At 42.0% G+C, this 14,840-nt stretch overlaps 2 protein-coding genes across 4 annotated transcripts in view; both read right to left on the minus strand.

Moving 5' to 3' along the window:
- Positions 1–720: 720 nt before the first annotated feature.
- spry1 (sprouty homolog 1, antagonist of FGF signaling (Drosophila)) lies at positions 721–4,816 on the minus strand. The gene is made up of 2 exons (XM_044205640.1): positions 4,115–4,816; positions 721–2,679 (listed from the first exon to the last, which is right to left on the minus strand). The coding sequence occupies exon 2, from the start codon at positions 2,622–2,624 to the stop codon at positions 1,536–1,538; it is 1,089 nt and encodes a 362-aa protein (XP_044061575.1). The 5' UTR covers positions 2,625–2,679; positions 4,115–4,816; the 3' UTR covers positions 721–1,535.
- Positions 4,817–7,132: 2,316 nt separating this feature from the next.
- Positions 7,133–14,840, minus strand: part of spata5 (spermatogenesis associated 5) — a 113,359-nt gene continuing 105,651 nt past the window's right edge. For all 3 annotated transcript variants that reach the window (XM_044204413.1, XM_044204411.1, XM_044204412.1), the window contains one exon: positions 7,133–7,700. In XM_044204413.1, the coding sequence (XP_044060348.1) occupies positions 7,521–7,700 (180 nt within the window). In that variant the 3' untranslated portion in view covers positions 7,133–7,520. The remainder of the gene's footprint in view (positions 7,701–14,840) is intronic.

Below are 14,840 nucleotides of genomic sequence, written 5' to 3' on the forward strand. Positions count from 1 at the left end.
CCCAGCATTGATAGCCCCGGTTTATTATCTTTGAACAGGTGGCCCCGGCTACTCCTAATGGTCGCTCTCATTTCTCAAAGCACACACTGTTGGGCTCTACAATATGGAGACCATTCGGGAGTTTGGAAACATCCCGATCTAGTCACGTTAAAGCCCAGAGAGTAAACTACAGTGCATAGTTTAGTGGTGACTTGTGGGCTAGTGATTGGATAGGGGGGTTTAGAAGGAGAGTTACTTCCTGTGAGCATAACTCATGGAAACGTGGAGGCTCTGTTGATGCTAGCAGCTTTGGGGCAGCTTCGTGTCAATGACCTGTATTGTTTAGCTTTCAAGGTTACCGAGGAGAATCGCAGCAAAGAAGTCCTCCAAGAATGTAAACAGTCACATTTTGAGCTACAAGCTGTGTCTACTCCCTGCTGAAAATTTTTTACCAGAAATTCCACACCCAGCAAGAACACACACACACACACACACACACGCATACATACACAGAAAACAGTGATATGCTGTTCGCCAGTGAACTCAGACTCATGAAAATAGACCCACATTCCCTTTAAATCAGCCATCAGTCATCTTTCATTCCTCAAGCAGGTTACTGTTTCTCAACAGCTCAATCAAGACACCAGACAGTGCTTTTTTTCATTAATTAATATATTTTCTGCATTAAAGTTAACATAGTTTTCTTTTGTGCCACCCTTTAATTTTTCAGTAAGTATTTGATATTTTGTTATATTCAGACATGAGTAAATTTAAGACTGTCTCTTGCAATAAATATCATAAAATAATAGAGCTTCACATAATAAATATTTTTTACAACAAAAAAATGTTTAAACAGACATTTTTTCTTTTAAAAAATAGCCAGAATTCCTCTTATGGATTTTGAGCATACAATTTACACAAAATAAAAGAAAAAAAAACATGGGAGAATGCCACAGAATGTGTATGAAGAGTTCAGATGGGTGGAAGGAGAAAAACATATCCAAGTGGAGAAAAAAAATACTATGAGATGGATGTGCTTTCGTTAATGCAACATGAGCATAGGAACCACGGTTTTAGTGTGGTAGCAACCAATAAATTCAAACATACCTGCTTGCTATGAATACCAGGTAGCAGCTACATAATTGCCCTATAGTAGATCGTCCTTCACAGATTTGGTGAGAGGCAGCTCCCACCGGGCACACAGACCCAGAGGAAACTGCCTACCTAAAACGGAAGAAAAACTTTTTCATATATATATAAAAAAATAATGTTAATGAGGAGCTGAGGATAGACATAGAAAGAGTTAAGGCAAACACTGGTCTGTAAAAACATGGTCCTGATCCAGAGAAAATAAAAAATAAAAAATAATTGAGTGGTTTTCGTTACTCCTTTGCTTAGCTCCTTAGGATTCCGCAGCGAGGAGGGGAGGCGGGTGGGAGGTGCTTAGATTGTTTGATAAACATTAATTTGTGACTATCATCATCATTATCATTGTCATCATAAGATCCACATCAAGAGTCTCCTGCACACACGCAATCACAAACACACAGGGGCGATCAGGAAGGTTTTTCTTGAGTCTGTGGGGCCCAGCTCTCCAGTTTGCAATAGACAGTGTTGGAGTTCTTGCAGCGACAGCCGGGCCTGTTAACCCGGTCATAGCAGCCCTGGCACGCCTTCAGACACCCCTTAACAGGTGGGTAGCATAGCAGACAGGGGAAGAGTACCGACATTAATCCCATGCACAGGAAACGAGAGCAGCAGTGGGAACGTGACAGTGAGCAGGGGTGGTCAGCACACGAGTCCCCCTCATCGTCATTGGAGCAGTGGTAGAAGATGCCCTTAACCAGGCACATGCACGTGCCATGCTCCAGTGCGCTCTCAGCTGAGCAGAGGCACTGGCCATTGCACGCCAGACATGAAGGCAGGCTCCTGGGAGCCGTGCAGTCACTGCACTTGCACTTCCCACATCGCTCACAGATGAACTGGTGCCCAGCAGCAGCCACCACCCTGTTGCCAGAGCCAGAAAAGTCTGATTTCCCTTTGCCCTGGGGCTTGAGTGGAGCCTCTAGTGGAGGCTGGTGGAAGTGAGGTCCCTGCTGGGGCTGTAAAAGGGCCTTGGGCTTGGGCTGAGTCCGAACAGGCCTCTCCGCTCTGTGGTGGTGCTGTAAGCTCATGCCAGGCCTGGTGGGGGGCGAGCGTGCCAAAAGTCCCTGCTCAGAGGAGGCACTGCTGTTGCTCCCTGAACTGGCGGCACTTCCTGTACTAGTGGAGCGACTGAGCCCCGGTGCCCGGGACCCGCCGTACTGCTGTCCCCCAGCCACAACCACCACGCCGCCCCCGACATGATGGTGGTGACCTGATGGCCGGTGCTCATAATTGTTGTTCACATTGACGAGGATGACCTCGTGAGTCCTCTCCTGCTTGTCCTGGGGCCTGGGGGCCATGCGAGGCGCAGGGGGCCTCCGTACCACCGAGGGCCCCTCTGTGTACTCGTTGTTGGAGCGGATGGCCTTGATTTGGTCCAGGGAGAGTATGGCGGCATGCTGGAGCTCCCGCTCGTAATCCGACCTCTGCCGGCTCTCTAGGGAAGGCTGCTGGATCACCACTAATGAACCGCCGGGGCCATGTTGACTTTGGAGCTCCATCTGGGGGGATCACCACTTCCGACATTCACCGTGGACTTGGCATGCATCGGAAAACCTGCCAGAGGGGGGAAGAGAGGCCAGGGAGAGACAAAGGAGAAGCGGGGAGGGAGGGGACATCATCAGAGAGAGCCAAAACATGGCATAACTGGCAAGCACACACTGTCCTGATGGAAGAGGGGCTAACATGATTCCCAGGCCATTTCAGATTCCAAACCAATCAGTATCATATCATTCCATTGCTATAAAATAACTATTCCAAAGCAGCAAAATAGAAAGTTTCAACATGCATTATTATTTATGGTGAAATAAGCAATATGTGTATTTTAATTTTGATGGTGTATTTAAAGTTAACCCAGACTCAGTGTTTTCATCCTGTCAACATGACATTATGTCACTTTTGATTCCGTTAAGTGAGGCAACCCGGGGGGAAAAGGTGACTATTAGCAAGACTTTTTGTACCTTCCTCCCCAATACGCACACATCTAAACTTCAGTAGGCCCTACAAATACTTCCCCTCCTCATTTACATTTGTATGACTAGTTAACATTTAAATGCACCGCGGCAACGAAATGAGGACGCGATCCAAGGGAACTAAATGAGCTGCCTCACTTAGTATTCTATTACTACACCAAAAAGGATTTCGGGGAAATTGGGACAAAAGTAGAGTAAAAAAAACTAAACTTCAGACCAAGTTCCGACAAAATACAGACTTTAGTTGAAAACCGGACCGAGCGCTTGAAAGTTGTCGGGTTAAAACTTCGCCTATTAGAAGCAAATAATGTGTCTAATATACGTGTTTATGCCATAAACACCATCAGGAATTTGGGTCTGAGCCTTCGTGGATATGAAGCAACGCCGACCTGCACGAGGCCAAAGTTTCTCAGTTTGCAAAAACATAAAGCCTGGCTGTCCCGTGAAACACATGAACCTCACAGGAAGAAACACCGCAGCCAAAGCAGAACTGATCGATTTTGCCTCTTTTGCGCGTTGCAAATAAACACACTCTTATTATTTTTAATAGTCTACGCGTCAAAGGGCGCACTATAAATAGGATTATCTGCATAGAGCCCGTTCAAGGGGACGACGTCGTGCGCAGTAATAAAAGCAGGATCCTAAAACACACAGAGCCAGAGATCAAGAGACATTAGAGGACGCATCCAAATAGACGGGGAAAAACTTATGAATGAAAACAACCGCCGTGGGGGAAGGGTGTTTGTTACAGCAGAGCCACGGAAGGACACAGGCATAGAAATCCATCAACTTCATCAACTAATCGTGATGAATTTAACCCGCTGTGGGTGTTTTGTTCCCCCGTGACAAACAGGCTCGGAAAGTCTTAGCCTTTGTGCACCAGTGTAACAAAACATTTATATCGCTACAGCGGCGCATAGCCTACTAGTTCGCTACGTGCGCTACTATCAGATAATAAATACCGTAAAAGCAAATTAACACGCGTAAAACAATTCTAAAATTGTAAGGAAGATACGTACCTATATGCAATCATCCATAACGTCGAATCCATCAACCAATAGCCTACCAAAACTCCATCCAAAATGAAGGGGCAATGTCCAGACGTAGGCTAAAAGGTCTAATGCATAACATTCACAGCCTGTTAATCCAAGTGCGAGTGTATCCCTTTGCGTTATTCCCTTTTCTTGGTTCGTTTTACAGAAGTTCAGCGCGGATTACGCATGCATTCGTCCCAGGATAAAACAAAGTAAATCCACGGTGGAGCTCGGATGGAGGTGGGAGGGAAGGCACCCGGAGAACTGCTGCGCACTTGGAGGCCGATCTTTAGGTAAGACAACCCAGTTATAGACGTCCCGCAGGAATTGATGTAAAATAAAAATAAAAAGATAGCGTAAAAACGTCTCGGAGAAATAAAATCAAACACGAGAGAGCTTATATCCAAGACTTTCTCCTCTTCGAGTGTCTGCAGAGAGTTGAGTTTTGAGTTCTGGCTGTTACTTATTGTTGCGGGGAATCTGCGCTCGCAAAAAGCGTCTCCGGTTCGCAGACAGCGATGCGCTCTCTCCAGCTCTGCGGGCCTGTTCAGCACTGAATGAATGGGAACGCAGGGCTCAGTGTTTGCTCGACAAGCCAACTCCCATTGGCCATTCACTCCACTGAAAAAGGATACATCGCATCCGCTCCTGATTCATTGGGCAGATGTGGAAGGCCGGCGATAGAGATGTGTGCACTAGTTAAGGTGGAACGGGTTTTTATTTCGCGTTGGCTCGATGAGGGGGCTCAGGGAAGAACACACTACTAGTTTCCGTTCTTGCGGCTTATGAATAATGGTGTGAATAAGGTTGATGTGACTAATAGTGATGTAATAAATGCGCCATTTATTTATATTCTTGCTGATTTGTCATTTTTAGTACACAAGCCTTAGACACACAAGTAAAAGCCCCTTTTCATACATTTATCCTCATTTGGATCGTATTTTTTTGCTCTGCTTTTAAAATATAAAGTGAAATACCATGTTGATACCTATAAGATATAAGAAATTATAAGCATTAAAAGCATCTTACGACTATTAATACACTACTAATATAGTAATAAAGGCATTTTGATATTTTGTGTTGGTCACAGAAACTATTATATGTTTAGGTTGTACACATAAGAAAAAAACTATCCAATAAACTGAAACTGATTAAACTGCCTGATTATTACTGCAGCTTTGGGATGAGAAATGAAGGCTGTAAAACTTAAATGCACTAAATATGTTTACATGAGGGGTTCACTCAGGATATTTTTTTAACACGTTAAGGAACCTGAAAAGCCCACTGTTTGACACACGTTTTGTTATTAAAGGAGCCCAATATGAGACGAAATCTGTGATTCAACTCAGATTAATTAACAGGGGCCAAGGGACTTCCAAGGGTCATTAAGAGGATAAGCCATTTTAAGCAAAAGATATGATCTCTGTAGTATTTAGCGCTGCATAACGGACACCCACATATGAACTTATTGTCACAATCTTAAAAGTTAACCTGGACTCTATTAACATACCCCCGCTGGTGCTGGAACCACACTTTGGAAACGACTGTCTGCACAGACAACTGTGCGGTTTTATAGACAATTCAGGGAGGAAACATCAACAGGATGTTTTCTGTCCTCTTTGGAATGTTCCCATTACGCATTTACGCATGTCAGCAGAGGAAATAAAATGTGTCGCGATGAGGCTGCAGCTCGTATAACTCTCTGATATGGACATGTTCCCATCATTTGAAGAGTTTTATGAGTCGATTTTTGGATGGGGGGAGGTTGAAATGGTGGTGGTGGTTGGGGGGGTTTAGTCCAGGACCACCTTAAGAAAAAAGCAGCCCTGCAGCCAGGGGAAAGACTCCCCCCCCACACACACACACACACACAAACACACTCCTGCCACCCCCTCCTCTCTGTTCCTGACTGTCTGGTTTGATTGGTGTCGCGGATGCGCTACATCCGGATCCATGAGAAAAGGAAGTTCAATACAAAGTCAATTTATCCTATTCAAATGGAAAAATCAATAGATGGGTGACCTCCAGTGCCATTTCGGGTCAGCAAATGCTTAATAAAGAATACGGAAAAAGCCCTAGTAGAGTTAACGGACTGTTAAAGCGATAGTGTGGCGCAGTAACGACTGAGAAGTTTTTTTAGGCTGGATGTTAAAATTCAGCTTCTTGGTGATAAAGCAAATCCTGGTAGACCGACAGATGGCCGCCTGGATCCCTGCTTTTAGTGGTCGGAAGCGCGGACGGAAATCTCACGATTACAGCAATTAGCTGATGTTCCATGGATGGATGTGATGAATATACCAGCCGTGGCTGTTTTTCTCCCAGTGGATATAGAGCAGCGATTCCCCAAACTAGGGGTTTAGGAACTATCAGGGGTCCTTGAAGAGGGTCCAGAAGGTCCCCAGATAAAAGTCTAATATATGTTAGTGCAAAAGAACACATGTAATATTCTGACTAGAGGGATCATACTCTCCACTTTCAGTATAAGCAGTTATACAACGTTTTGCCAACCTAGGACTTATTGCAATCTTGTCATATATGGGCCTAAAGTCTTTTCTGTCTTTGTGAAAACATTTAAAATCCTGTGATTTGACTGTGCAGTTATTCAAAATCCCACAGGGAACATGTGTTTCCAAGGAGCCACAAATATTTAAACTTACAAATAATATAAAGTGGCACTGAAAACATGCAGAAAAGACAGATTTTCTTTGGACGTACAGTAGGCGAAAGCTGAGCTAAAACAGACCAACGCATGGGAAGTCTTAAAAGCCAGTGGAAACCTGCTCCCAGCAAACCCCATTTTTGCATTGAAAAAGAATGACATTCACATTATGTTAGCAGGGAATTACATGTGTATTTTACAGACTTTTCTAAGCAGGCTAATACTGCTGTAAACTCAGTTCTATATGTCTTTTAAATATCACATTAGCTTCGATTCATGAACCTTTCCATTTCTTGTAATGTTCTTTGCCTATTAAAAAGACAAGGGCAACCAAAGTTAATGAATACATAAATAATGCATTTAATACATTATATTACATCATTAATATTTTATATGATCAAACATGACACTTCAGCTCCTTTTTCAAAAACAAAAAATAAAACATCATTGTCCCGCTGAGCTATCAACATACAGGTGTGTTTACAGAGTGTTGCTTTGAAACCTATAGTAAAAACCAAACCAGTACCACATTTGTTTTTCTAGTAGCTACAGTATAAAATAGAACAACAGCTGCATAACTTGGCACAGCAGCTACAAAGGAGAAATCAACATTTAAGATGGGCTGGTGGTTGTGTTAGTTTCTTATCATATGTTGGTAACTTGTCCAGCAGACAGGAGCAGTTGAAAACCTTTTCTTTTAAAATAATATTGACTTTGTCCATAGCAGCGTGGTCAGAAGAAGCACAGGCCACTGTGTTGCTGCTGATAGCTGATATACGACTGGATGAGAGAGTCTGGGATCCGGGGCTTCACGGTGTTCAGGGCACTTTCAAAGTGTCTGGCCTCGATGTGCTGAGCTTTGATGTTCTCTTGTAGGGCCAGGAGGGCAGCCTCTCTGCATACTGCTGTTATCTGGGACAGGAAACAGACACAGATATTCAGCTGTCAGGCAGAGCGGTCCATCCACTGAACACCACTGAATCATTTGAGTGCAGTCAGAGGCTGACTGACTTCAAGGACGGACTGTTGGTGGTAGATGTGTTATAGAAATCGAGAAGTACTTTGTTTATCTTTCTCAGAGAAATACTTTTATCTTGTACACAGCGAGAGCATTGCCGTACAGAGAGACAAACAAGCGGGACAAATCAAACTGCATATAATCTCTACAACCACATATCTGTACTAAACAGACAAAAACCCCTAATGACCATTCCACAATTCCTTTGCACTGGGAACAAGTATGCATTTGATCCTCTCTAGAAAGTAAAATCATTTTAAATTGAAGTAGTTTCTGTGTCCATTCAGTATGTTCTAAATTGGGAGATCTGAAGAAAACGCTATACACTATATATACTACACAAATGACATATTACAATACGTATGACATATTACAATGAGTGCAAGAGAGGAATCATATTCAATTCCTTTGATTCCTTGATGACTAACATGATGAACGTCAGAGCTGTAGAACTGTTAATATTCCTTTGGCCCTGTAAGAATAGTAGACAGTAATAGATTATTAAAAATAAAGCTAAAATGAGAAGTAGAAAGATTTTGTGTAACAGTGAGGTAAGAGAAAATCAAAATTGGCTGGAGGACTAAGATGTAAGAGAGTAAAACTGTGTGCTCTGGAAAAGACAATCACCTAAATGACTGAGGTAATGGAACTATTGAAATTTTAGAATATTTTCAGGTGCATCACGAGTTTATGTGGGCCATAAAAATGAACACCATCATATAACCCTTAAATAATACGTTTATAGGTTGGAAGGAGCTGACAGAGTCACAAGAAACTAACTAAACTCTTATCCATTTTGGAAAAGAGTAAGTGGAAATTTAGTTTAGGGCCTGGAGACAAAAATATATCTAATAATCTCATTTGATGTCTTATGTAGCCAAAGAACCGCATGTTGTTGGAACAAACACACAAACTATCAAGGGACTGTAATGAAAATTTAAATAACAGCTAAGAACTAAGTACTAAACTTTGGAGGTCATTTTACTTAATCAACTAGACTGCATTTATTCTTTGAGTAAGATTTAGGCTTTCAAAGTTTGGCTCTTCCTCTGTTACCCTTTTTAAAAACTGGACTTTAATCTGTAATGTAACTATTTATAGGTAGATAAACTGCAGTTTTCTGGTTCTGCCCTTTAAGATTGAACAAATATGATTATTTCTGCATCCAGAGCAGCTCTTTCAATGAAAAAATGTCTGTTTAACCAACATTTCTGTTCTGCCATGTCTAAGTGTAAATACAGTACTCCTCCTGCAGCCTCTTTACTACAGTACTGATGAAATTATGCAACGGCTGACATGGATGAGTGCTGCAGCCAGTGCGGGTGACCTTTGGGGAGAGATTCTGCACAAGGCTGAGGAGTGACTCACTTCCGAATCGGTAGCGATGGCTGATGAAGGCCAGGCACCTTTCCCAGCAGTGCCACCCTCCTCCCTTTCTAGAAGCACAGCTTTGTTCTGAGCCAGGGCAGCTTACACAACTCCCTCCAACAACAGCCTCGCAGGAAACTATTCGCCTGTACAACCACTGATAACGCCTGGTGGGAGGTCAGTGGGACAGGCGGTCATGTGATGCAGCAGAGCTGTGGAATATTGAACAGTGAAAGTATGCATGTAGAGCAATGTGGGTCCACTGAAATTGTTCACTGGACCAAAGCAATGCTGGTTACTGCCCTTCCCTCTACAGCTGCACTGTGTGGCACTCATGCAGCTGTGACATGCAAGTTGATAATGAATATTCATATGCACAAAAAAAACTCTTCTGAATGAAAAAATACTGGAGGTCCAATACAAAAATTACAATTTTTCTGATTAAATAAGACATGGTGGTTTAGGATTTCCATGGAACAAATTAAGAGCTCTTTCTCTTATTCTCTCTTCTCTTTTTATCTTTAGAACAGGGTCTGCTTTGCCTAGCTACCATTTTATTCTTTTAGCAGATAGTGTGTTAAGCAAGCGACCGTAGGTACTGTTCACCCACTATTTTCAACTGTTCCTAAAGTTTTGTTGTGCATTCTGTTGTGATAATTTTAGGAAAAATTGGTGGTTTGGGAGAGGAGCAAGACTGTAACAGTAGTTGTTAGCTAATGTAGCGAGCTCGCAAATGTTAGCAAGCAAGCATAGCCATTCTGTCTTCGTTTGCCTTTGTCTGCTAATACTGCACAATAAACTCCCCTTTGAAAAAAATAACATGAATATGTTTTGTGACAAAACTGGCTTTTGATTGATAATGTTAACCTTTATTGGTTATTTGTGGTGTAGTAGGTTGTGGCTATGCTATAAAAAGTGTTATTAGGGACTACAAAAGCCCCTACAATAGTGCAAAGCATTAAGAAGTAGAAGTACAATCAAGCAATTTAGTTTCCTCACGTCATTTAAAGGTGACTATAGAGTAAGGAATAACAGATTTTATATATACTGTCATAAAGGAAAGCAGTTTGCCAGTTCGCTTGGTTTTCTATGCAGCTAGTTACTAACGCTCAATACTCTTCCAACTGAGGGTATTCATTAAAACTGTTTACACATCAAAAGTATATGGCGGTATGAGTGAAGAGTCTTATTCCCAAACTCTAGATATCAAGTTTATCATTCAATATTTGAAAAAATATATTCATCTTGAATATCTATAAAAATGTGGAAACAAGTACTAGGAGTATTATAATATTCTTCAACAACATGATTTGTTGAAGATTTAAAATCACCACATTTTATTAAAAATGTCAACGGAGCGTGACATCATCTGAAACACATAAAATGGATAGAAGTGGAGACAGGAAAAAACACAGCAGAGGTTATCAACTGTTAAAGCAAATGACGGTCATGGCGTTTTTCAAGGCTAGGGAGTAAAATGAGGGGAGAGAGCTGTTTGAATGTGCTCTGGCCCAGCTAGCATTCTCAGCCCAGGACAGGTGCTTTGCAGATGTCAGGATGTGAGGCCTATTTTCCCCCCTTCTTCTGTTTCAAGCCAATGGACTTTCCTACAAGCAACATCATTTAGGCAGGGTAAACACACAGGGCCAGGTTAATTTTGTATGAGGGTTTACCATCATTCATGTCATTTAGGCCTGTCAATAATAATGATGCAAAACAATGAGGCCATGTATCCCGGTTCCCTGTTTACAAACGGAGTGAGGGCGAGTCAGCAAGCAAAGGGGTTAGTGAGAGAGAGTGAGAGAGACGCCACATGTTGAACAATGTGATTTAGTGTTGTTTCCAAGCAACATCCATAAACAGGAACAGACAAACTTTGCAGCACAATCAAACTAATTTCTTATTTACGTTGAAACTTGACTTACAGGACATGTTAGCTTCCTTGTGCTTCAATCTCATGATTCAACAGTTAATAATTATTTGGTTGTTCACTTCAACAACACCCCTCGGGTTTATTAAAAAAGGGGGAAAAAATGTCTGGAGCTGCTCTGAAGTACACACACACACAGGCCCCCACATTCATGCTCACTGGGTTTATGAGCTGGTCTGTGAAGGCGATCAACAAGCCAGTGTTTCCCGATGTGTGTTTGCCCATACAGGCCTTGAAAAAAAAAATAAAGCCACAAAGGCAAACAGGGTGAGCGAAAGAGCCAGTTTGTTTGTAAACGTGAAGGTATTCCTAGACCGGAGCCAAAAGTCCAGCGGCGACCCCCCTCCAGCACCACCTTGATATCCCTGACCCCCCCCCAAAAGGCAACCTACCACCTCCTAAAGATGGGCCCCCCGCACTCCTGAGGGGGAAAAAGAGGAGGAAGGAGAAAACTGCAAATGCACAGAAATGAGATGTGTGTGGGGGGATTGGTGGCGAAGAGTGCTGACTTGTGGCAGGCCAAATAAATTATAGATCTCTCTCTTTTTAAAATTTTATTGCAATGCAGACTTTAGTTTTCATTCCCTTCATAAATTATGTCAACAATCACTTAAATATATGGAGAGGGCTAAGCTGATGCATTGCAGTGGCTGTTCTCCGGTGATGTGGGCGAGCTTAGAGTCGTAAAAGTAAAGCAAACAAAAAAAAAAAGTAATCATCAAGAGCCTCTCAGTTTGGAGAGGGGATAAAACTTGCTGACTCAAGATGACCCAAAAGTTGGCCTGATAGTGAGTCAAAGAGAAAGGTTTTGATGACGAAGCAAAAACTGTTTAAAGTAACAGTTTGTACCGTAAGCTCTTCCATTGCAACTGGTTCAGGTTAAACAATAAGGCCTGTGACTAACTCCTAAATATTCACTGACTCATTCTCTTCTATCTATGTATTCAGCAGACGTTTGCTGATGATACAAACATTCTCTGTGACACCCAGCTCTTCATACAAGAGATCTTCACGGATCCACGCCGTTCCTAGTAGCTGAGACATGACCTGAGTTGGGCTGGGCCCAGATTATATTCAGTCTAATCAGGTTGGGAAAGGTTTCAGGTCAGTGTGTAAATATGTCAGAAGCCCGAGTGGATCAGAACAGAATCTTTATCAGCTTTGATAACATGGTGCGTCATCAACATAACAGGAGAATTTTTTTTTTTAAATTAATAATACATTTTTTATTTTTTTAAGTGAGATGACGAGCGTGAACTGTGTTATTCAGGAAAAATGACATGTATGCTGTCGTTTTTCCCAAGAAAATTTTCATTTTTCTCAGTCATTTGTGAAAATCCCTAAAATCAACATGTGTTTATGCTTAACTGACAAAGACCTCTAGTGACTCCTGACAAAGCTTCGGACTTTGACATGGGAGAGGGGTTCCTTACCCGTTTCATTCCAACAGTCAGTGTTGGTTTCGTTTAACCATGACGACAAAGGTTCCCTAACCTTAGCAAAGTAGTTATTCAAACCCAAATGACGATCTTTTCTTAACCCTGATCAGGTGGCTTTTGTGCCTTAACCTGACCCAACTTTAAACAACAGCTTAGAAAGATAATGACAATGTATTTTGCTGTTTAATTTGTACTTCATGGTCCTCAAGCCCCTTTTGGATAGGGTCTCGTGTTGAAAATCAATTTATGCAGGTTTGGGTAGGTTTTCCATGCGCCTGTTTTGGATCTGTGGAAAAATGTTTGACCCATGAATCAGTCCTCCACTGGTGGCTGGCGAGAAGCTACACCAGGGCAGGAGGAAGCTGAAGGCCTTGCTCAAGGGCACACTACTGGTAACTGCTGAGTGAGAACAGAGCGTGGTACTCATTTATGAACCTGTAACCTTCCAGTCATCAGCTCGATTCATGTCAAGACTATCTTAATCATGTAGCCCAAAATCATAAGTTTATTTCAGAGAGCTTTACAATTTGTGCAACACCCCAAAATTGAACGTGAAGGAAAATAAGGAAGAAACCTAAGGGAGAACAGGGGAGGCCCCTCTTCAAGGATGAACATTCATGTAATACATAGTATTATATAAGGTACATAAAGCATAATATTCATTTCATTGTCCTGACAAGGAAAAGCATAAAGCTTTAAGCTTAAAGCTCCTTCCTACACCACCACCAGCAGAAATGTCCGGAATCCTTGTGTCAGTCATTCCACCTTAATAAAATGTCAGCAGAGCCTCTTAAACCACAGAACTTTTAAATGGGTCGCTGGAAAAGTGATAGATACTCAATTGGAGCGCTCACCACATCCTTGTTTCCACATATTCCTCTAATGACAAGTTTCCCCTGGTGGTTCTCAAACCCCTCTGAAAACCAAGCCTCACATGCATGAACATACAAACACACACACACGCACACACACACACACACACACACACACACATATTCTTAAAAACTCAAATGTGTGCAAGGACATATATAAGTCATGTTGAAAAGATTTTACCATTACTCTTCCGAATTGCTGTCAATAAGAGGTGAGAGGGTCAGACTACCATAATGACATGTTTTCTGGAGGTTGGCAGTCACATTTACCTCCGCTGTCTGTTGGTCATTTCATACAGACAGGAAAAGTCATTTAGATCTCCTTTTGATCTTCAAGTGGACTAAAGGTTTGTCTCTATGAAATGAAAGGGAGTGAGACAGACAGGCAGGAAATGGTCCTATGTAGAAGTCATTAAGAAAGTTTTAATTTAATATGGAACTTCAAAAATGTTCAAAAATACTATTTTAGGCAAGCTGAAATTCACTTCCAACAACCCCTTCAGGGGGCAGACATGTGCCTGCTGCTTCTGCTTATAAACAGCTGAAACTTCAGAATCGTTGGCTTAGTAGAAAGTTTTATGGCTGATTAGAAAGTGAGAAACCCATGGGTATTTATTAGTGGATTATTAACTGCAGACTTCATGGTTTCACTTTCTATAATAAGCCATCAAGTCTACTGTTAATAATAAATAATTAATAAAGGGTAATGGTTCTTGCTTTCTAATAACCTATCGATTACAGATGCCAATAACCTCATTTATAAAGGCTGTAGTATTGTGACAGAATAAGGCAGAGGATTTCGGTCAGTGAAGCCATGTAATGGGGCTATGACATTAGGACGGGCACGTGCAGGGCACATTTTGCTCAGGGCACATTTTACTCAGGGCTACAGGCCCTCGCTCGCCTCCCATGCTCCCAGCCATTAGGGTGCCACAACATGAAACCCTGGATACAACAGGGTTCTTTATGCTCTATTGGTCACTGCATTGCACTTCCCTCTGTAGCCACAACTACACCCTATATCATGCTGCTTGAATGCACACAAGCTATAACATGTTGGATGTATATACTGTATGTAGAGTGATATACTACAGTACGTCCAGCACTGTATGTGAGGTCCTGTTGTCCTTGTAAGATAAGGCAACACGAAACTTTAATGACCCCAGAGAGGAAATTAGGCTGTTGCAACAGCAAATGGTAACGAGATACAGCAAAGAATAACAGAATATAAATAAGAACATAGCAAAGTGGGGGTTACATAAACACACCCGACACTTTTTAGCACTAGAACATGGCAAGCAGAAATATATGAGTGGAATAAAAAGTAAGGAGTATCAACATTTAGATGGGCATGCAAAATAGTGACAGTAATAACCTTAAGCCCTTTTGAGGTCAAGAAAAAATGATGAGAATATACCAAAAAAG

Source organism: Siniperca chuatsi, linkage group LG8 (assembly GCF_020085105.1).
Source record: "Siniperca chuatsi isolate FFG_IHB_CAS linkage group LG8, ASM2008510v1, whole genome shotgun sequence".
NCBI lineage: Eukaryota > Metazoa > Chordata > Actinopteri > Centrarchiformes > Sinipercidae > Siniperca > Siniperca chuatsi.